The sequence below is a fragment of the Balaenoptera musculus genome, chromosome 4 (genome assembly GCF_009873245.2).
Source record: "Balaenoptera musculus isolate JJ_BM4_2016_0621 chromosome 4, mBalMus1.pri.v3, whole genome shotgun sequence".
Lineage (NCBI taxonomy): Eukaryota > Metazoa > Chordata > Mammalia > Artiodactyla > Balaenopteridae > Balaenoptera > Balaenoptera musculus.
Window position 1 is genome coordinate 7423721 of NC_045788.1, and position 20141 is coordinate 7443861.

A 20141-nucleotide genomic window follows, 5' to 3' on the forward strand; every position below is an offset into this window, starting at 1 on the left:
TTGCTGTAAGGATCAAATGATATGATAACAGCAAAAGGAATTTGTAAATAGCAAAGAGCTACAAAAACATTAAGAAGTCTTTTTTTTTGGGCACATGAATGTTAATATATCCAGAATTCCCCAAAGACTGATAGTCTAGCCAGTAAACCATTCAGATCATTGTTTCCTCTTCCCTCTTCTCTCTTTCTGTTGTCCTTTAGTCACTCTGCCCTGTTCTCCTTGAAAATAGATGGTGAACAGGGCCAGTCCTGATTCCACATTTCCTTTTCAGAAATAAGATGTTACCTGTATTGTCAGATTCACTGTGCTGATTTGACACCCTTCCTTACCATGTATTATTTTAATGCTCCACCCTGATATTTGTACTTCTTAAATAAATGCAATTTAGCAAATTAGCCAAGCGGTGGGAGTTATGATTTTTTTAAATAAGATTTTTAAGTACTGTCCTGTACTTTGTTGAATCAAAAGAGGAAAAACAGCATGTTCTGTGAATGCATTTTTAAGCTCACTAATACTTGGTACATTTAAATGACTCTGGACTAAATGCTAGAAGAGTGTCATCTTTCAGCATTACAGAATCTCAGGCTAATATTTGTTTAGATGTTTTGCTGGCTGGCTTTCATAGAATCAACCCCAGGTGTGGTTACCTTTGTTTCTTCCTAGAACTTGTTTACTGTCACTAAGGCTGACTTGGTAACTGAAGGCAGGTATAACGAGGAACCAGGGGAAGGATTCAGAGATCTAGTGGTGTGCACGGTTTGAAGTCTATCCCTGGACTCTCAGGAAACCAATGTGACATACGGGTGTCCCTAGAAAATCTTTATATTAAGCCAAGACAAACTAAACAGAATGTGACTCTTAACAGTGGTGCGTGGCAGATCAGCACGAACATGAGTGATGGTCCTGGAGCACAAAGAGATGGAAATGGCTTGTCTGGCTTCCAGAGGGGAATCCCACTGAAGCAGAACCAGGTTGGCAGCGCTTTCATGTCAGATCGTGCTCTACACCTGGGCTCGTGCATCTTTGCTCACTAAAATCAGGTAAGCGGATACTTTGTGTGTCTGATGCATGACTGCTTTAGCAAAGCATCCACATGTCAGATTAGGTACTCTCAAGCTCTTTGTGTACAATGAGATGCCAAAGACTCTCCTGTGTCCTTAACTCCCAGAACCTCGGGATCTAGATCAATTCCAAAACAGCAATGGTTGTTTGATATGACTTTTTCTAAAGTCATTGGCAAGTTAGACCCTGAGTCTTGATGTCTGCTGCCCATAGTCACATATACTCCTAAAGTTGTATGTTCTGGAGATTCTGCAAGGCAAATTAATGACACTACCATCATTTGAAAAATCATCTTTGAATATCTACAACCAAACGGACAGAGCTCTGGATCTCCGAGTGAAGTCTCTTAGTTCTCAGAACCAATGATAAAATTAACTGTGAAATCCTGGAGGACGTGTGTCACTTAAAACACTACAGAGTCACCTTTTATAGTCACAGTTGACAGATAACCACCAGGTTTCAGAGAGGAGCCCTACCATAATTTACTACGAGTGTGACTTTTAAAAAACCCATATAATATATGGCATGTCATTTCAAACCCAGTTCCAAGGTGCGAAATTTCCAACTCTGTGTTGCATAAAATGTAAATTTTCCAAATAAAGTAATGACTTTGATTTGTTCACGGTCCCCCTGGATGAAAGCATTCAGTGAAATTAGATAAAGTGCAAAATAGATGGAGCTAAAATTAAATCTGAGAAATTTTAACCAACAAACTATGGATGTGTAATATAACTTGTTCATAAAATGTAACCAGTCCCATTTGCAGTGTCCCTAGTACCATATTGTACTGACTGAAATAATATTCTATGCTGTGATAACACTATGATTAATCATTTTTATTATAGAAATGCCTCGTGACTGCTGACCTTTTCCAGTTTGTTTTTTATAGGAAAGCACAAGCCAAAGTGGAAAAAAAATCTAGCAAAGCCAATAAATGCGTAATTGGAGGCTTTCTTTTGTGAATCAAACACTGCCACCAAGGGAAAGTCTAGCATTCACTGTGTACACACACACACACCACCTACATTATTTATTTTCAATTTGTTCTTTTCTCTTCTTTGCAGGTGGCCAGAGATGTGATAAAGGACCGCTCGGCTCCGTCTCCGGGCTGAATCAAAGTGGGTCCCTGTTCTTGATCTTCCTTTGGCTTTGTCTGGGGGAAAATAAAACTCATTAAGCATCAATGAATGTATCATTTGACCCCAAGAATGTCATTTTGGCAGTTCCTTCTTAAGAGCACATAGTACATGCTTTTCAACACCTAAAATTATTTGCTGGCTCCTAATGACATTTAATTTAATTTTAGTTCCTTACAGTTTATTTATTTTTATCATCATATTAACATCATTATTTTTTTTAATTAAAGTAAAACATACAAGAGCACAGAGAAACTTTCAAAGAGTTCAGGAAAGCATTAAGCAAAAAAATCTTACTCCTTCCTTCCGGCTGTTCCACATTCATATCCCTAATTCTACTTTCAACCTTTTTTTCTCAATTTTTTCCAGAAAAATATCTAATACATATGCTATATCCACATTTATATTTATTTCTTTGCATAAATGGAAGTTTGCAATAAAAACTATTTATATTTTACTTTTTCCACTTCAAAGTAATGTAAATCATTTCTAATTTGCACATTATCGTTCTCTGCCATTCTTTTTTACAGCTAAGAGTGTACCATGTTAAGGATATAACTAGTCTTATTTCCTTTACTATTTCCCTATCATGAACATTTAGGTTTATCCAGGATTTTTAAAAAATCTCTGTAGATAATCCTGCAATGAATATTCTTAAATGCATAGAGCTGTGCATTGGTATGCCAAGATATTCAGTAAATAAATTACTAGGAGTGGATATGTACATTTCAAATTTTGGTATACATATTCCAAATTTAATTCCTGCAACTTACACTCCCAGCAACATTGAGTGGATGTGCCTACTTTACCACAGACATCAAAATTATGAAATATAAAATAAGAGTAGCCTAACATTTTAATAGCTGAAAGATGCCATAACATTGTTTGAAGTTGCATTTTTAAAATGATGAGTGTGGATAAGCATTCACTTAAATATTATTGTCCAATTGCATTTATTCTTATGAAGTCTATTCATATTATTTTTGCCAATTTTGAAATTAAGTTGGTACTTTCTATTTATTTGCATGAGCTCTTTGTATATTAGTTACCATTTTCTTATCACATATGCTGTTGACAATGTTCCCCTTTTGTTACTTGACCTTGGATTTTTATTTATGCTGTATAAAAATTTTACATTTTTTAATGTTGTCAGACTTATCATCTATAAATTTTTGGTGTCTAGACTTTATGTCCTGCATAACCAAATTGTCTTCACTCAAAAATTATTTTAAAAAATCTATGTCTGCTTTCTTCCAACGTGTTTATGTCTTCATCTTTTAATTTTAAACATTTAAATTTTTAATCCAATTGGACTCTATGTTAGTAAAATTAGGTAAGAATCCAGCTATTTTATTTTCTTTCCAAAGGCCTACTGCCAAAGAGAAATATATAAATTGACTCTATGAAATGAAGAAACATTTAGTGCTTATTTGGTCAGTTGGTGAACATATAATTTTATGCTTAATAAATTCTATATATATGACAATAATTACAAAATATAAAAATTAAAAACTTATTTATCTAAGCTTCATCATCAAACCTCTGTAGTACTTTGAAGGCTGTTTGATTCCTCTTCATAAAAATGATTTGGTTTGGTTGCTACACTGGGGAAGCCATGTAACTATTATTGATGGCCAGTGTGTGCCAGGCCCTGTTCTAGATCCTCAGTATTAACCGATTTCAATTAATCTTCATAAATACTCATTGAGATAAGCATTATTATCCTCCATTTACAGAGGAGAAAACTGAAAGGTCTAATATCGTGTCACATGACCACATGGCTAGTTAGGAGTAGAGCCAGTCTGTGAAGCCAGATTGGTCTAAATTCTCTACTTCCACATGTAGCCCAAGTCCTTTAATGACTTAAATCAATGTTCAAATGCTGCTTGGTGTTAAGTGTCACATAGACAAATATGTCATAGTCACTGCCCCTCTGAGCCTGATCTCCAGGTGTTTCAGTGCCTTTAATTCCCGCCCCCCATTCTCAGTCCACACTGGAATGTTTTTAATGACCAGAAAATAGGATGTTTTATTCATGGCAAAAGTCTAATCTGATGTTACATGTTTTTTCATTGCTCACCTTTTGCTTCAAACTTTGAAAGAATGTTTAAAATAGAATATATTACTATAGACCTGAATCAATAAAAACAGATTAACAAAAACACATAATGTAGAAGATCAAAAGGGGTACTTTTTTTTTGGAAACTCGATGGAACAAAGCACATTTTATTGTACTACTAAAAGTTAAGGTTACGTCTTCACGTGTTCAGGTTTTTTGGTCTGCATAGAAGTCTTATAAGTAGCATCTGAAAATGTAATAATTAATCGATCAGGGTGTAATTTTTACATATATTTAAATTGGAAAACTGCCAGAGTTTTAAGATAGTGCCTACAGGAATGTGGTAGGAAAGGCCAGCAGGCTGCTTATGCAATGTCAGTCGGTATGAAAATGACGGATGGAATTACAATGCTAACTACAAAATGGACCAGATTAGAGATTTATGACAGTCAATAAGCTAAGTCCCTTCTCTGTGGAGAAATCTAATTATGGGTGAGATATTCCAAATCAAACAACAAGAATTTTATAATCTTAAAAAATAATCCCTCAAAGGGAAATGTCAGAGAAATGTATGTGTCTTGGTCTTGGCTCTAAGTGGAAGGAAAAAAAAAAGTTTCCTTGAAAAGTTTTAATCATGATTTAACCTTCATGCAAGATTGGGACTGAAAATCATTCCACTTAGGTGATTGGAAATCTCCCAGGCAAAGGAATGAATTTAAAATGGTCCTGGGTTGGTAGCTCCCAAATGAAAAAAAAAATCAAAAATAGAGTTGGGAACAACTCATTTAAAAAAAAAAAAGTCTTGACAGTGAAATTCATAATTTTCATATAAATACAAACACATAAAATATACATATGAAATACACTTGAAACACAAGTGTGCTTGTGTGTATAACTAGAAATAAGCCAAATGTCCATAAACAAAAAAGAAATGCATAAATGGTTGTATAGTCATGACATAGGATGTTAAACTAGCCTTAGTGAGAATAATTGGAAAATGAATGAAATTGTGCCCCTACCTGTTAGCACAGAAAGATCTCAAAAACACAATGCTAAGTACAAAAGCAATAAAGATGAGCACTGACAACATGGCAACATTTTTATAATATTCACACACATGCAAAACTAAGTAATATACCATCTAGGGAAATGTATGTGCTACAAAACTACCCATAATCATATGACTACAGCAAATTGCAGAGATTGGAAAACGTAGTCTCTAGCTGGGTTACCATGTGCCTTCCTAAATGGAATTAGTTAAATTCTGTTTTGTTAAACTGGATTTGGGGTGTATGGGGATTTTTAAGAACATTTTCATATTATATGTATTACAGATATTATATTTTTGAATGTAAAAAATATTTCACAACAAATAAAGACAAGACTAAAGTGGAATTGGACCATGTAGCAGTGGGACCTGACCAGATTCCTTAGAGTCGGGGTGGTTAGGGGTGAGGCATCAATTGCTTAAGATGAATGACTCAGGGTTAAAACCTGAAGGAGGAAGAGTTATTAATAAGATGAGGGGTGGCAGAGGGAAGAACATTCCTGAGAGCAAATAAAAGGTGTGAGAACCTTGGTCAGAAGGGAGCTCAGTGTCTTGGAAGAACTCAAAGAAGTCCTGGAGGGTTGGGATATAGAGAATGGGAAGAAGAGAAGAAAAAGGGAAAGCAGAAGGTAGGCAGAAGTCCACTTCACTTTTCCTCAGACTATGTCAGCCACACTGAGCTGTAGACAAAGTTGGGGAATACAGTCTCTAGTTGGGCAGCCATGTGCCCTGTTAATCATAGTCTTGTATGAAAGGGTCTCTCAGACACAGAATAAACCTGTATGGTCACCGCCATAACTATGGCTTGCTATAAGAGAAAACCAAATAAGAGTCAACCAGAAGGATATACAAATGAAAGAAATAAATGAAATGGAAAAAAAAGTTTAGAAAATATATGATCAATAAAACCAAAGGAAGATAAAAGTGTTAAACTTCTGGCAATTGTATTCAAGGAAAAATAGAGACAACATCAACAATGTTAAGATTTTAAAAAGGACCATAAATTGAGAAGACTTTTAGAATGATGAGATTATTTTGTGCAAAAATCTATCAGCATAGTTTTCTAGATTAAATGAATACTTTGGAGAGGGTAGTTAATTCCCAAAATAGGTCCCCAAAGTGGTAAAAACCTTGAGTAGACCAATAACCATGGAAGGAAGTAGAGAATGAGACCATTTCATTCATACTGCTTATCACCCCCACTAAAGGCTATTTCAGATGGTTTTAAAGGTCAGTGTTATCAAGCCTTAAAGGAACAAGTAATTTTTTTATTGAAGTATAATTGATTTACAATGTTTCAGGTGTACAGCAAAGTGATTCAGATATATAGATATATATATATAGATATATATATATATAAAATATATCTTTTTAAAATTCTTTTCCATGATAGGCTATTACAAGATATTAAATGTAGTTTCCTGTGCTATACAGTAGGTCCTTGTTGTTTATCTATTTTTTATACAGTAGTGTGTATCTGTTAATCCCGAATTCCCAATTTATCCCTCCCCCCACTTCCCCTTTGGTAATCATAAGTTTGTTTCCTACATTTGTGAGTCTATTTTTGTTTTGTAAATAAGTTTATTTGTATCCATTTTAAAATTCCACATATAAGTGATATCATATGATATTTGTCTTTCTCTGCCTTACTTCACTTAGCATGATAATCTCTAGGTCGATCCATGTTGCTGCAAATGGTATTATTTCATTCTTTTTTATGGCTGAGCAATATTCCATTTTATATTACACCACATCTTCTTTATTCATTCATCTGTTGATGGACATTTAGGTTGCTTCCATGTCTTGACTATTATAAATAGTGCTGTTATGAACATTGGGGTGCAAATTAGAATTTTTGTCTTTTCCAGATATATACCCAAGAGTGAGATTGCTGGATCATACAGTAAGTCTATTTTTAGTTTTTTAAGAACCTCCATACTGTTCTCCATAGTGGTCGCACCAATTTACATTCCCACCAACAGTGTAGGAGGAGGAACAAATAATTCTTTTAAAGCTTTGGAGAACAAAAAAGCCTGAAAATTTCTGAATTCAATCTACAAGTCCAGAAAAGTCTGATATCAAAACTAGGTGAGTATAACACAAAAAGATAACCATATACCACTTTGAATATACATGCTAAAATCCTAAACAATACATTAGTAAACTGAATAAAGAAGTGTATTAAAAGAAAATGTACCATGCTTATCGGGATTTATTCCAAGGATGGTTCCATTTTAGGAAATTATTATATAATTCATCAGATTTATAAAGAAGAAAACCCATGTCATTATCTCAGTAAACACTGATTTTTTAAACATAACTCCATAAATATTCTTTTTTAAAAAATGACTTTGTAATAAGCAAGCAATAGATGCAAGGAATTTTCTTTAACTTGATAGAAAATATCTATGAGTAACCAAGGGAAAACTCATATTTAATGAGGTGACATTAGAAGCTTCATAGTTTTTGCAATTTATAAAATGATAAAAATTTCCCCCCAAAATGGAAAATGAAGTCAATGTAAACCCATTATGGAAGTTTTTGAAAATAAAGAAAAATAAAGAAATAAAGAATGCCCGGTTGTTTTCAATAACGATTTCATGCATTTCCTTCTACATTTTTACTGCATTTATTTTTTTACTAACTCATTTGCAACTACATAACATATACACAATTATTCCTTGAATATTAAAAAATAATACATGTACATTTTACAAAATTTAGAAGTGTAAACAATGTAAAGCAGAAAAGGAATCTCTTTCATACTACCATCTCCCAGAAATAATTTAACATTTTGGTGGATTTATTTTTTTATTTTGTTCTAGGATTTCTTTCTTTTCTTTTTTTCACATCACTGAACTCATATCATGTAACTAATCTTAAATATAATTAACACAGAATAATCACAGATTTTTAGATAGGGAAAAATATCTATCTGCCAAAAGACATGGGACTGGATCGTAGCTTTACTTGATTAAGAAAAATGTCTGTAACTCAGTTCATTCAATATGGATTATATATATATAATACATATAAATTTTTTCAAAATGTATAGAATATTCTTTTAAAGGTTGCAATGCAAATGGTCATTTGTTCATGAACTAAGCCTTGCTTCCGTGGTGGGAAATGAAAACGCTGAATGATTCTGCTGGCGGAATTGTAGTGATGCTGTGCTACACATCCAGATGCCCCCTCAGAATTAAAAGGGTTAAGTCTTGGGCTTCCCTGGTGGTACAGTGGTTGGGAGTCTGCCTACCAGTGCAGGGGACGCGGGATCGAGCCCTGGCCCAGGAGGATCCCACATGCAGTGGAGCGGCTAGGCCCGTGTGACACAGTTACTGAGCCTGCGCTCCAGAGCCCGCGAGCCACAACTACTGAGCCTGCGTGCCACAACTACTGAAGCCCGTGCGCCTAGAGCCCATGCTCCGCAACAAGGGGGGCCACTGCAATGAGAAGCCCGCGCACGGCAGCGAAGAGTGGCCCCCGTTCGCCACGACTAGAGTGAGCCCGCGTGCAGCAGCGAAGACCCAATGCAGTCAAAAATAAATAAATTAAAAAATAAAAAAAGGGTTAAGTCTGCGGTGGCTGGGAGTATGCCGGCCCAGAGCCCTCACCTCTTAGCCCTCAGTCCTTTCTGGCATTGCCTTCAGCTGAAGGAAGTGACCTTGATCAAGATCACGCCCCTTTCCCAGAGCAGCCTGCATTCAATGATGGGTCAATATGGGTGTGTAACAGGAGGTCCCCCTGTCCAACCCTGAAGGACACACAGCTTTAGCTGGTGGTGTACCTGGAGTGGGCAAAATATCTTGTTGCAACTTCATTGCAGCCCAATTTGTTCCTCTTCTCCTTCCTTCCTTCTCTCCCTTTATACAAGTGTTGAGCCTAAGAGGATTCCCTGAAAACTTCCTGCAATCTCCATCTCAGACGAGCTTCCCAGAGATCCTGACCTGCATCAACAGTGTTGCAGCTTCACCCTTGTTCACAGGGTCTGAATAAACACAGCTGGTTGGTGTTTAAGTAATGATTACCCTCTGAACTGTGGGGTAAAGGATGTGCCCCAGAAAAAAAATATTTACTATTTGTTATGTGAGCTAAGACTGCCACCTTCCATATAAGTAAACAAAGGATGCTGTAGCCATCAGGCCATCACATTACAGCCTCCCCAGTGGTGAGCCCTGAGGGAAGTCAGGATGGAAACAGGATGCCAGTCATCTAGCAGTCAACTGCTGCAGCCACCCCGACGGTGCACCCTGAGGAGACTCTGGCTGAGAAAGCACAGAATACTGGCCCCAGAGAGCTGAGGTGCATGTCAAAGGAATGATTTCAGTGAGCCCAGACTCTTGCATCTTCCCATACATAGAAAAGGACTAAGTTCCTTAACTTGAGATATCTGGTTTTCTTTAATTCGCAGTAATCTTTTGATGTACCAACTACCTGGTCTTTTGTTGAAAAAAATCCTATATATCCTGGGCTCCACCCCCCCCACCCCCCTTGCTTCTTCAGAACAGTTTCTCAGAGTTCAGAGGCTTAAGTCCTCAGAATGTCCACCATATAAAACATAACTCTCAACTTTTAGGTTGTGCGTTTTTTTTCAGTTGACGGTTATGATACATAGAAATGACTAGAAGGGAAAGAAGAATAATGTAGTGAATTGTTACAGGACTTGGCTTATTCCATGAATTGAAGAATCCCTCTGGATTTAATACATAATGGGTCCAAACTGGTTTAGGAAAGACACAAATTTATAACTTCTACATTCTTAGATTTATAATTCTGAATCATTTCCATTGGCTGGAACACATCTTTAAGTAGTTTCTTTCAGGAGACATTTTTGGGTTATGTATTTTATGGTTTTCCATATACTGAACTCTGCAAATGTCTACTGTGACTTTGCTAGTCTGAGAATGTCACAAAAACCTGCCAATCTCTGGATCTATCAGATGGGTCGTATGCTGGGACAGGGCAGTGGGAGCTTCCAAACAAGGTGTAGGCAATAAGAAGTGTTGTCTGTAGAAAATTTAAAAACAATAATCCAACCACATTTGGTCAGCTTTTTATTACTGCCACATGCTGGTAATTTAAAATAATTCCAGTGACAAAACATTCTTCCTCAACCCAAAATCTTTTGTTAATCTTGATTCAAAACAATTCCTGTGGTTATTGCTCAATTTTAATAATACATGTAAGTTTCAAACTTGGCACATTTATAGTACAGACTGGGAGAAAATATTTCCAAATCACTTATCTCTAGAATACATAAAGAACTCCCCAAACTCAACATTAAGAAAACCTAGCAATCCAGTTAGAAAATGAACAAAACACACAAAGAGATATTCCACTTAAGAGGATACAAGAATGGCGAATATTCACATGGAAAGATGTTCAACATCACTAGTCATTAAGGAAATGTAAATTGAGACTATAATGAGATATCACTACACACCAACCAGAAGAGCTAAAATGAAAAATAATGACAATACCGAATGCTGGTGAGGAAGTGGAGGTACCGGGTATTTCACACATTGCTGATAGAAATGTAAAGTGATACAGTCACTCTGGAAAATAGTTTGGCAGTTTCTTCAAAAACAACAACTAAATATATACTTAACCCTGCAAACCAGCAATTATATTCCCGGGCAATTACCCCAGAGAAATGAAAACTTATGTCCACACAAAAACCTGTGCACAATTGTTCATAGCAGCTTTATCTGTAATAGCCAAGAACAGGAAACAACCCAAATGTCATTCAATCAGTGAATGGTTAAATAAATTGTGGTATATCCATACTATGGAATACCATTCAGGAATAAGAAGGAACAAAATATTAATGTATTCATAACTTGGATACATCTACAGGCCATTATATTCAGTTAAAAAAAGCTAATCACAAAAAGTTACATACTACATGATTCCATTTACATAACATTTTCTAAATATTGGAGGTGGGGAACAGACCAGCAGTAGTCAGAGGGTAGGGGAGTGTATGACTCCAAAAGGGTAGCAAGAGGAAGATATTTGTAGAGATGAAATAGTTATGTATCTTGATTATGGCTGTGGTCACACAAATCTACCCTTGTGATGAAATGGCATAGAACTATACCCACATAATGTCCCAATGCCAATTTCCTAGTTTGGGTATTATACTATAATTATGTAAGATGTAATCATTGGAAACAACTGAGACCTTTCTCTCTCTCTACTATGACTGAAAATTCCCATGAATCTATAACTATTTCAGAATAGAAAGTGAAAGGGATATTTTCAGGTTACGTCTGGATATTGCTTTGTTTTTACTGATTTTTTGAGTGCAGCATATTGAGGCCTTTTAATTGCTTTCAACATGTGCGAATCCAAGCTGCATGGAAGTCTGGAGCTGGTGTCTCATCTCAGTGATGTTGGTAGCCCAAGAGTCTGTGTCAATTTGGGAAAAGAATCCTTCCTCAAAACATACTACTTCCATCTGAGACAGGATGGGACCTGGGACCCTTTGCTGTAATGCTTGCACCTGGACAAACATCTCCTCGAGTAACAAAATACAAAGAAACTATAAGGGACTAAAAATAACTGCGTGCATGCCCAGTTGGGGCAAATTACAGATAACAAGATACAAAAAGACCAAAAAACCCAACTGCTAATTCTGAAGAGCCTGGAGCAAAAGCAGGGTATTACCCAGGCACCCTGCACACAATACCACCAAAGGGGTGGGCAGATCACCTAAGCCACCCCTCTGGCCCAACCCCGGGGACACACCCCTACCCTCACCCCCATGTAAGGAACCAGCTCGCCCCTCGCCTCTGGGAAGCAAGCAAGGGAAGCTGTTGCTTGTTCTCGCTCCTCCTTACTGCAGCAGGGGCCCCAGTAAAGCCTTGCCTGAACTTCTTGTCTGGCCTCTAGTCAACTTCTGTTGATTGGGGAAGGCCAAGAACCCTGGTTGGTATCACATCTACTATAAATTTGTTACACTGAACTGATCTTGTCAGAATATGACACTTGACTGTCACGTGCCAGAAAATTTATTATAAAATATAAAAATTTACACATTTACAAATCACATCATTGATTTCACCTCTTGTCTTTTTTAGTCTATTTTTCAGAGAAATCCTTAAAGACCACTGTGCATAAGACTAGAGACTATATTTTACAGAGTCATGTATATTTTACACTATGTCTGATGTAATTATTTTTAGTTTATTTATTTACATTATGAAGTAAACATTTAATTGAGTATAACATATATACCAAAAAAAGACAAATTAGAGTGTGCAGCTTGTTTTCTGTTTGGTACTGATCTTGAATATTTAAATCAGAGAAATATATATATATATAGATATAGATATAGATATAGATATATTACCCCACTGGTTCTGGTTCTGTTTCTCTGTAGAACTCTGTCTCTGGTATAACCATCACCCAGCTTCAAGTATGAATACAAGTATTGACTTGTTTATTTCCATCCACTTTACTCATTCAGGTTTTAGGGGGGCAAATTCAAGGCATCATATCTTTCTATCTGACCTATTGATCTATCTATCTACCTACATATATATACATATTCATATACATGATTAAAACAGAATCACAATATCTATCACATAAATATATAACCATAATATTTTAACATTATCAAGTATGAAGTCATTGAGGAACTGTGTTTTTTAATTGGGATCCTTAGATTCCCAGGGGTTAGGGAAGGTGTTGTAGGGATGGAAATGTGCTCAGTGTGGAACAGGAAAAAAACAACAGGTAATACACCATGCCAAGTCCCATTTCTGTGTGTCTATTTTATAAAATGGATTTCTGAATGACATTTTATTGAATGAAGGAACTCTGTCATTTAAAAAAATGGAAATTACTGAATAAGTAATCTTGAATCAAAATAAAAAAGTAGTATACCAAAGGGGATAGGAGGGGGCAGTGGGGGAGGGATTAATTAGGACATTGGGATTAACATATACACACTACTATATATAAAATAGATCAACAAGAACCTGCTGTATAGCACAGGGAACTCTACTCAGTGTCTTGTGGTAACCCCTAATGGAAAAGAATCTGAAAAGAATAGGTGTGTGTGTGTGTGTGTGTGTGTGTGTGTGTGTATAACTGACTCACTATGTTGTACACCTGAAACTAACACAACATTGTAAATTAACTATACTTCAAATAAAAAGAAAAGGTTAATAAAAAAAAGTAGTATTCTACTTTTTTCAAAACTAGGAAAAAAAATATACACTTAGTAGAAAAGTATGCTGGATAATCCTTTACATAATTTCTGGTCTAGAAAACACATTATTAATTGTTTAAAAATCTTGTTACTCATAACTTAGTACAGAGATAGGGGTAGGTCAATTACTAACTGTAACTAGTGTTAATTAGTTGATTTCTTTATTCGTGTAGTTGATATATTCACTTCAGTTGTTCTGGTTAAGGAATTTAAGTAACTGGGGAAAGTTTGGGAGGAGGCTTGATGCAAGAATTGGATAAATTGACAAAAGGAGAATTGTTTTAGATTCAATGGCAGGACTTCAATTTCCTTTGAATAGACCCCTTATTGAGTTAAAAGAAATCAGAATAATGCCAGAGGATTTTTACAAGAGCAGGTAGTTTTCCCCTGGGAGTGAGAAGAACAACTATCTAAAATAATTTAAAAGTCTGAACTGTCCAAGCAGCAAAACAGCAGGAAATAAAGTGAGGGATTGAGTAAACTAATAATAATTTTAAAAGTATTAAAAATTATAATAGAGTCTAGGTATGAAGATCAAGATTAAATTTCCATAAAAAAGCAATAAAATTCCTTTGCAAAACTTAATAAATCAAATTACAAAGTGACGAGAATTTTTAACTTTGTTATTTGTTAGAGCAAATTTATATTTATGTACTTTTATTTATTTTATTTTATTTAACATCTTTATTGGAGTATAATTGCTTTACAATGGTGTGTTAGTTTCTGCTTTATAACAAAGTGAATCAGCTATACATATACATATATCCCCGTGTCTCCTCCCTCTTGCATCTCCCTCCCACCCTCCCTATCCCACCCCTCTAGGTGGTCACAAAGCACCGAGCTGATCTCCCTGTGCTATGCGGCTGCTTCCCCCCAGCTATCTATTGTACATTTGGTAGTGTATATAAGTCCATGCCACTGTCTCACTTCATCCCAGCTTACCCTTCCCCCTCCCCGTGTCCTCAAGTCCATTCTCTACGTCTGCGTCTTTATTCCTGTCCTGCCCCTAGGTTCTTCATGACCATTTTGTTGTTGTTGTTAGATTCCATATATATGTGTTAGCATACGGTATTTGTTTTTCTCTTTCTGACTTACTTCACTCTGTATGACAGACTCTAGGTCCATCCACCTCACTGCAAATAACTCAATTTCATTTCTTTTTATGGCTGAGTAATATTCCATTGTATATATGTGCCACATCTTCTTTATCCATTCATCTGTCGATGGACACTTAGTTTGCTTCCATGCCCTGGCTATTGTAACTAGTGCTGCAGTGAACATTGTGGTACATGACTCTTTTTGAATTATAGTTTTCTCAGGGTATATGTCCAGTAGTGGGATTAATGGGTCATATGGTAGCTCTATTTTTAGTTTTTTAAGGAGCCTCCATACTCTCCTCCATAGTGGCTGTTTCAATTTACATTCCCACCAACAGTGCAGGAGGGTTCCCTTTTCTCCACACCCTCTCCAGCATTTATTGTTTGTAGACTTTTTGATGATTATCTATCTACTTTTAAAAGTTGATAACTGTTACAGCTAGATAATGAATGCATGGGATTTTATTGTAATATGTTTTCTACTTTTTTTTCTGGATTAAAATTTTTCATAACAAAAAAGTTTTAAAACATACTAAAAAGACATCAAAATTTGTGGTTATAATCTAAGCAGGTACCAAACCACTAGCCATTTTGATTCTTAAAAGTGAACACTCCCTTTATTTGAAAATTAAAATATGTAAATATTAAAATCGGAAAAAATATTCACCAAACAGTTAACAGAGGAAGATGAGAGGCAAATGGAAGAGTAAATATTTCTATTTTTTTTAAAATCTATGCTTCTTAACAATATTGGTAGAAACACATTTTCAGAAAATATCATAGAAACAAAAATGCTTTGATGAGTGATTCTTTGAATCCTTTGAATTCATGAAAGTGTCTTTCAGAGATAAAGTCAAATAACTGGACCATGGCTGGGGTAATTATCTTTTAGTGAGCACCAACGATTTCACTGAGAGAGCTGTATCTACACAAATCAGAAATAACACACCAATCTGCCAGAGGACCCTGCATTTCTGCTTTTTACTCCATTTCTTTCAGTTGAGTGTTGCTAGTTAAGTAGAAAACAGAGAAACTGGGAGAAAACTTTTGGCCCAGGTTACTGGGATCATGCTAAATAATTTAATTTTAACTCTTAGAAAAATATTAGGATGATCTACACGGGAAAGATGTGAACTGACTTTTGCTTTTGCATTTAGAGGATTTTAGATGCAGAAAGACCAAACAAAGGGTGTTTAGTCATAAAAACTCTAATGGATTGGTAAGAACTGGCCTCTAATTATTTACTCTTTTAGGACATAGTTCTGACAATATTTATCAAGGACATAAATAAATCTAGCAACACACACTAATGAAAAAAATTTCCTGCATATTCTAAATATAACAAGTATTATGATAGACACAGAATTCTCTTATTCACAATTTATTTTTTTAAATGCTTAGTCACATATTGGTTAGGAGTTTCTTTTATGGAAATTCTAATCACACAAAATAATGCATGAATCAAGCAAGATAATGTGCTTTCTTCACTTTTGTCCTCTCAAAAATTGCAATCAGTCAATTGTCCCTAATCATTGCTATTAGTTTCTGCTTATTCTTCCCCCTACAGGATTTATCAAGACATCAAGTAATGCAGTTTCTGGAATCTTGCACGGATGGTGTGGCCCTTGAAACAAGTTTTTAATGCTTCTTTGGGTGTTCTGTAGAAGAATTCAAGTCAACATGTTTGTATTGAAAAGTGCCAATAGTTTAGTTGTAATTATAGTGTGTGAAATTTGGAGTAAGTAGTTGGGAGGAAGATGGTTTAAAAGACCTCAAAAATTATTATGCAGGAAAAAACTGATGGAAAAAGAGATAGATTAAAACACAAAGTTGTAAATATTAGGCACCAGAAACACAATCTTTTAGAAGAAAAAGGATTTCATGTGGACCTAGGAACAGACAATGAAGATGGATTACTTAGGCAAGAGGAAACATGAGCCAAGGCTTAGGGGTAGCAATAGCATGATAATTTCAGGAAAGAATAAGGCAATCAGCATAAGAGAATAGTAATTTTCAAAATGCTCTGTAAAGCTTGAAGCATTTTTTTTTTTTTGGAAACTGTCAGAGGGCTTAGGACAAATGCATTTGATTATTATAAGTGGTTTTTAGAAAGTTTCAAAATTTTTTCTCTTCCAGAAAAAGGTAACGGATAGAAAAACTGGGAGAGAGAGGTAGAAACAGGGAAAAATAGAGGCATTTTTAGCATTTATTGAGCATCTATCGTGTTTCAGTTAATCACTGTGGATAAACTATATTAATATAAACCTCATGTTAACCCTATCAGGTAAGTTTTATCCCCTCTACTTAGTACATGAGGTAGGAGAGCTGATGTACCTTGTTCAGTGTCATACAACCAGGAATAAGTGCCTCTGGCATCCATTTGGAGGTCTATATGTCTCTAAAAACCATGTATTTTCCACTAAACATACTGCATTAAAGAGAATGATGACAACCATTCACCCCTTATAAACTGAGAAACTGTTGATTCCACTGACCCTGACAGAAAAAATATGAAAAGGGAGTCAGGAGGAGAAGCTGGAAGATGTGGTGAGATGGAATGGTTTCCCAGAGGGTGGTAGACTGCAGATATGGCCACCAAACAAGCCTCACATTCTTATCCATACATGCCTCTCTCCCAATCAAAACACAGAGTTTATTTCCTCTCCCCTTGAATTTGGGCTAGTCCTGTGACTTTCTTTGACCAACAGAATATGGCAGAAGAGATATTGTGTGACTTCTGGACTTATGAAGCTTCTGTATTTGCCCTCTTTGGGATGTAGCCTTCATGTAAATTAGCAAGAACTCAACTACTGAATAACAGAGAATGATAGATAAAGATGGAGCTAGATAGACAGGGATGGAGGGAAAGAAACCTAGACAACTCCCAGTCATTACATCCTCCTTCATTAGGGCACCAGATGTGTGAAATCTTTAGAATGTTCTGGTCCCAGCTGAGGTCCAAGCTAATAGCAGCTACATAAGTGACTCCAACCAACACTGTTTGGAACAGAAGAACCATATAGCCTACCCCAAGAATCACAAGAAATAATAAAACTGTTGCTGATTCCAAGTTTGGGGGAAATTTGTTATGTAGCAAAGGCTAACTGATACACCTAGTTTTGGGATCCTGGAGTGAAGAAAACAAATCATCAGGAAAAGATGAAAGACAGAGCAATGGAGTAGTGTTACCTTAGTTTCTATCTTTATTCAGATCCCTAAGCCTATATCTGACCTTAAAGAATACCTCTATTAAAACACAAATACTCCCTGGAAGGGAGACTGGGCTTCTTAGCAAGGATTAGTTGACAACCAAAAAAGCACCAACATATGGCACCGGACAGAGGAAAAGGTTCTATTTAAGCCTGACCCAGAAAGAAGAGTAAGAAAGGACCAGAGAGAATTCAATCCTTGTAGAGCCTTGGCCCTGCCACACGTAGTTAATATCAGTACCATCACCTACACAATCACCACTAATCATAATCATTTACTGTGATTATGACTGACTTACAACCACCTACTTTATGCAAATATTACCCTAGATAACATCTAATTTATTTTTTCTCTAATTCTCATAGTGACTTTCTAAGATTTGCACTGGCCAATTTTAAAGATAATGAAACTAAAGCTCAGTAAATTTAAACAACTTGTCCAAATCCTTGTAGTTTACAAGAGGTAGCATGACAATTAGTATGTTGTTCTGCCCAATTCCAAAGCCTTTGCCCTTTGCCTTTATCATTTAATTTCTCATAATTTATGGGTCCTTTGCTCTTTAAGGCTATCAACCCCTCCACATTTTTTTAAAATGTTGGTAATTGATTTTGAAAAATAAGTCCTATAGGAAATTGGTCCATATTTTAGTTATAGAATACATTAAATATTACTTAACATGAGAAACAAGTTTATAGGCATTCTAATGTAGAAATTCATTAAAGGTGAAAAAAATAATTTAAAAAAGTTTGCCTTGATAATTTGTAGCAGTAACAATTTTATCACAATCATGGTGGATGCTGAAATAATCCAATATTTTTCTCACTGTCCTCAATGTCCTGCATTAAAATTCCTTAGTGCCTTTTTGTTCTGGGCTCTTCTTGGGCTCATAGAAGGCAAAGCAACAAAGTCTTGGCCATCCTTTGAGTCAGTGAAGGGACAGAATAGGATATCTGTGAGTAATTCAGGCCAGGAAGAAATGTTCAGGAATCAAAGTGTAGGGGTAAAGGAGAAAAAAGGAAGAACAGACAATAAAAACATATGCCAACTCCTTGCCTACAAGATCAACAAATAGATTCAACTTATTCATCCAATTTTAAAGCATCTATTTATCCTGTGCCAGAGCTGCAGAGACAAAGATAAATAACTCACATTTCTTGACCTTAAGGAAAAGTAAGCAGTCTGATTTATCTAGACAAAAGGTGTGCTGAGAGATTTGAAGGTGATCTAGCTAATTCATGGAGGTCCCAAGATAAGGTCCAATTCACTTTCCCTTCTGAGATGTAACTCCATCATTGCTGCTCTTCATGCAATCTCTGGTTGAAGAGCAGAGTCAATAATACAATACTTTTATTGCAACCATAGCCTGATATCGACAACATGATACACAAGAGCTGTAGGAACAGAGAGAGAGGAGTCCTTTATGGAAGACTGTTTTATATCTAAATGATGGGCTTCCTTAGAAAGCCTGGCATAATAATGCACCACTCAAAAATACACCAATTAATTTACTTCAAAATTCAACTATTAAAGAAATGGTTTTATTATTAATAGGATCCCTCTTCTATTCCTTAATGCTAAACATATGTTATAGATTGATGGCTTGGTTACTGTCTACTAATGCCTCTCAACCGGGGAGTTTTTGACAATGCCTGGAGACAGTTTGGGTTCTCAAAACTGGGGTGTGGGTGTTACTGGCATCTAGTGGGGAGAGACCAGGGATGCTGCTAAAAATTCTACAATACATAAGACAACTTTCTACAATAAAGAATTAATCTGAACCAAAAATGTCAATGGTTCCAAGGTTGAAAAAACCACCTGTATGCCATTTTTACATGAACTTTAAAGCCTTTTATATAATCCAATCACAAAATGATGCAACAAACCATATACAATAGATGAATTAGTCCTAAGGAAATTTTTAGGTTTACTTATTTTTTCAAAATAAGGAGAGTTGCACAGAAGCCAAATAACTTGAAATAAATAAGTTACTTAATTTCTTTTAAATCTTTAGATCATGCATTAATAATCAGGGTGACATTAAATATTCAATTCAGGGACAGTCACGTCTCAACTGGTCCACGTTTCTCTAGTTATACCCATCAATTCACCAAATAATGATCTAAGCCTCTGACAAATTTAGAGATTTTCTTTTGAAGCAATTCTTACAGACATGGGGCAAACTGTAAGATATTCTCTTGATTTTTTTTCCTTAAAAGAAAAATGATAGCATCTCACTCACTTGAATCCAAATTTTGAATCTACAACAATCTCAGTAAAATCTAAGATAAATGGTCCTAGATCGCTAGCC

The 20141-nt window shown here is 35.8% G+C and overlaps 1 protein-coding gene across 1 annotated transcript in view; it reads right to left on the reverse strand.

Annotated features, from left to right (window-relative positions):
• KCNH8 (potassium voltage-gated channel subfamily H member 8) overlaps positions 1–20141 on the reverse strand; it is a 392154-nt gene that overhangs the window by 173763 nt on the left and 198250 nt on the right. The window contains exon 4 of the mRNA XM_036850697.1: positions 2088–2215. Within this exon, the coding sequence (XP_036706592.1) occupies positions 2088–2215 (128 nt within the window). The remainder of the gene's footprint in view (positions 1–2087; positions 2216–20141) is intronic.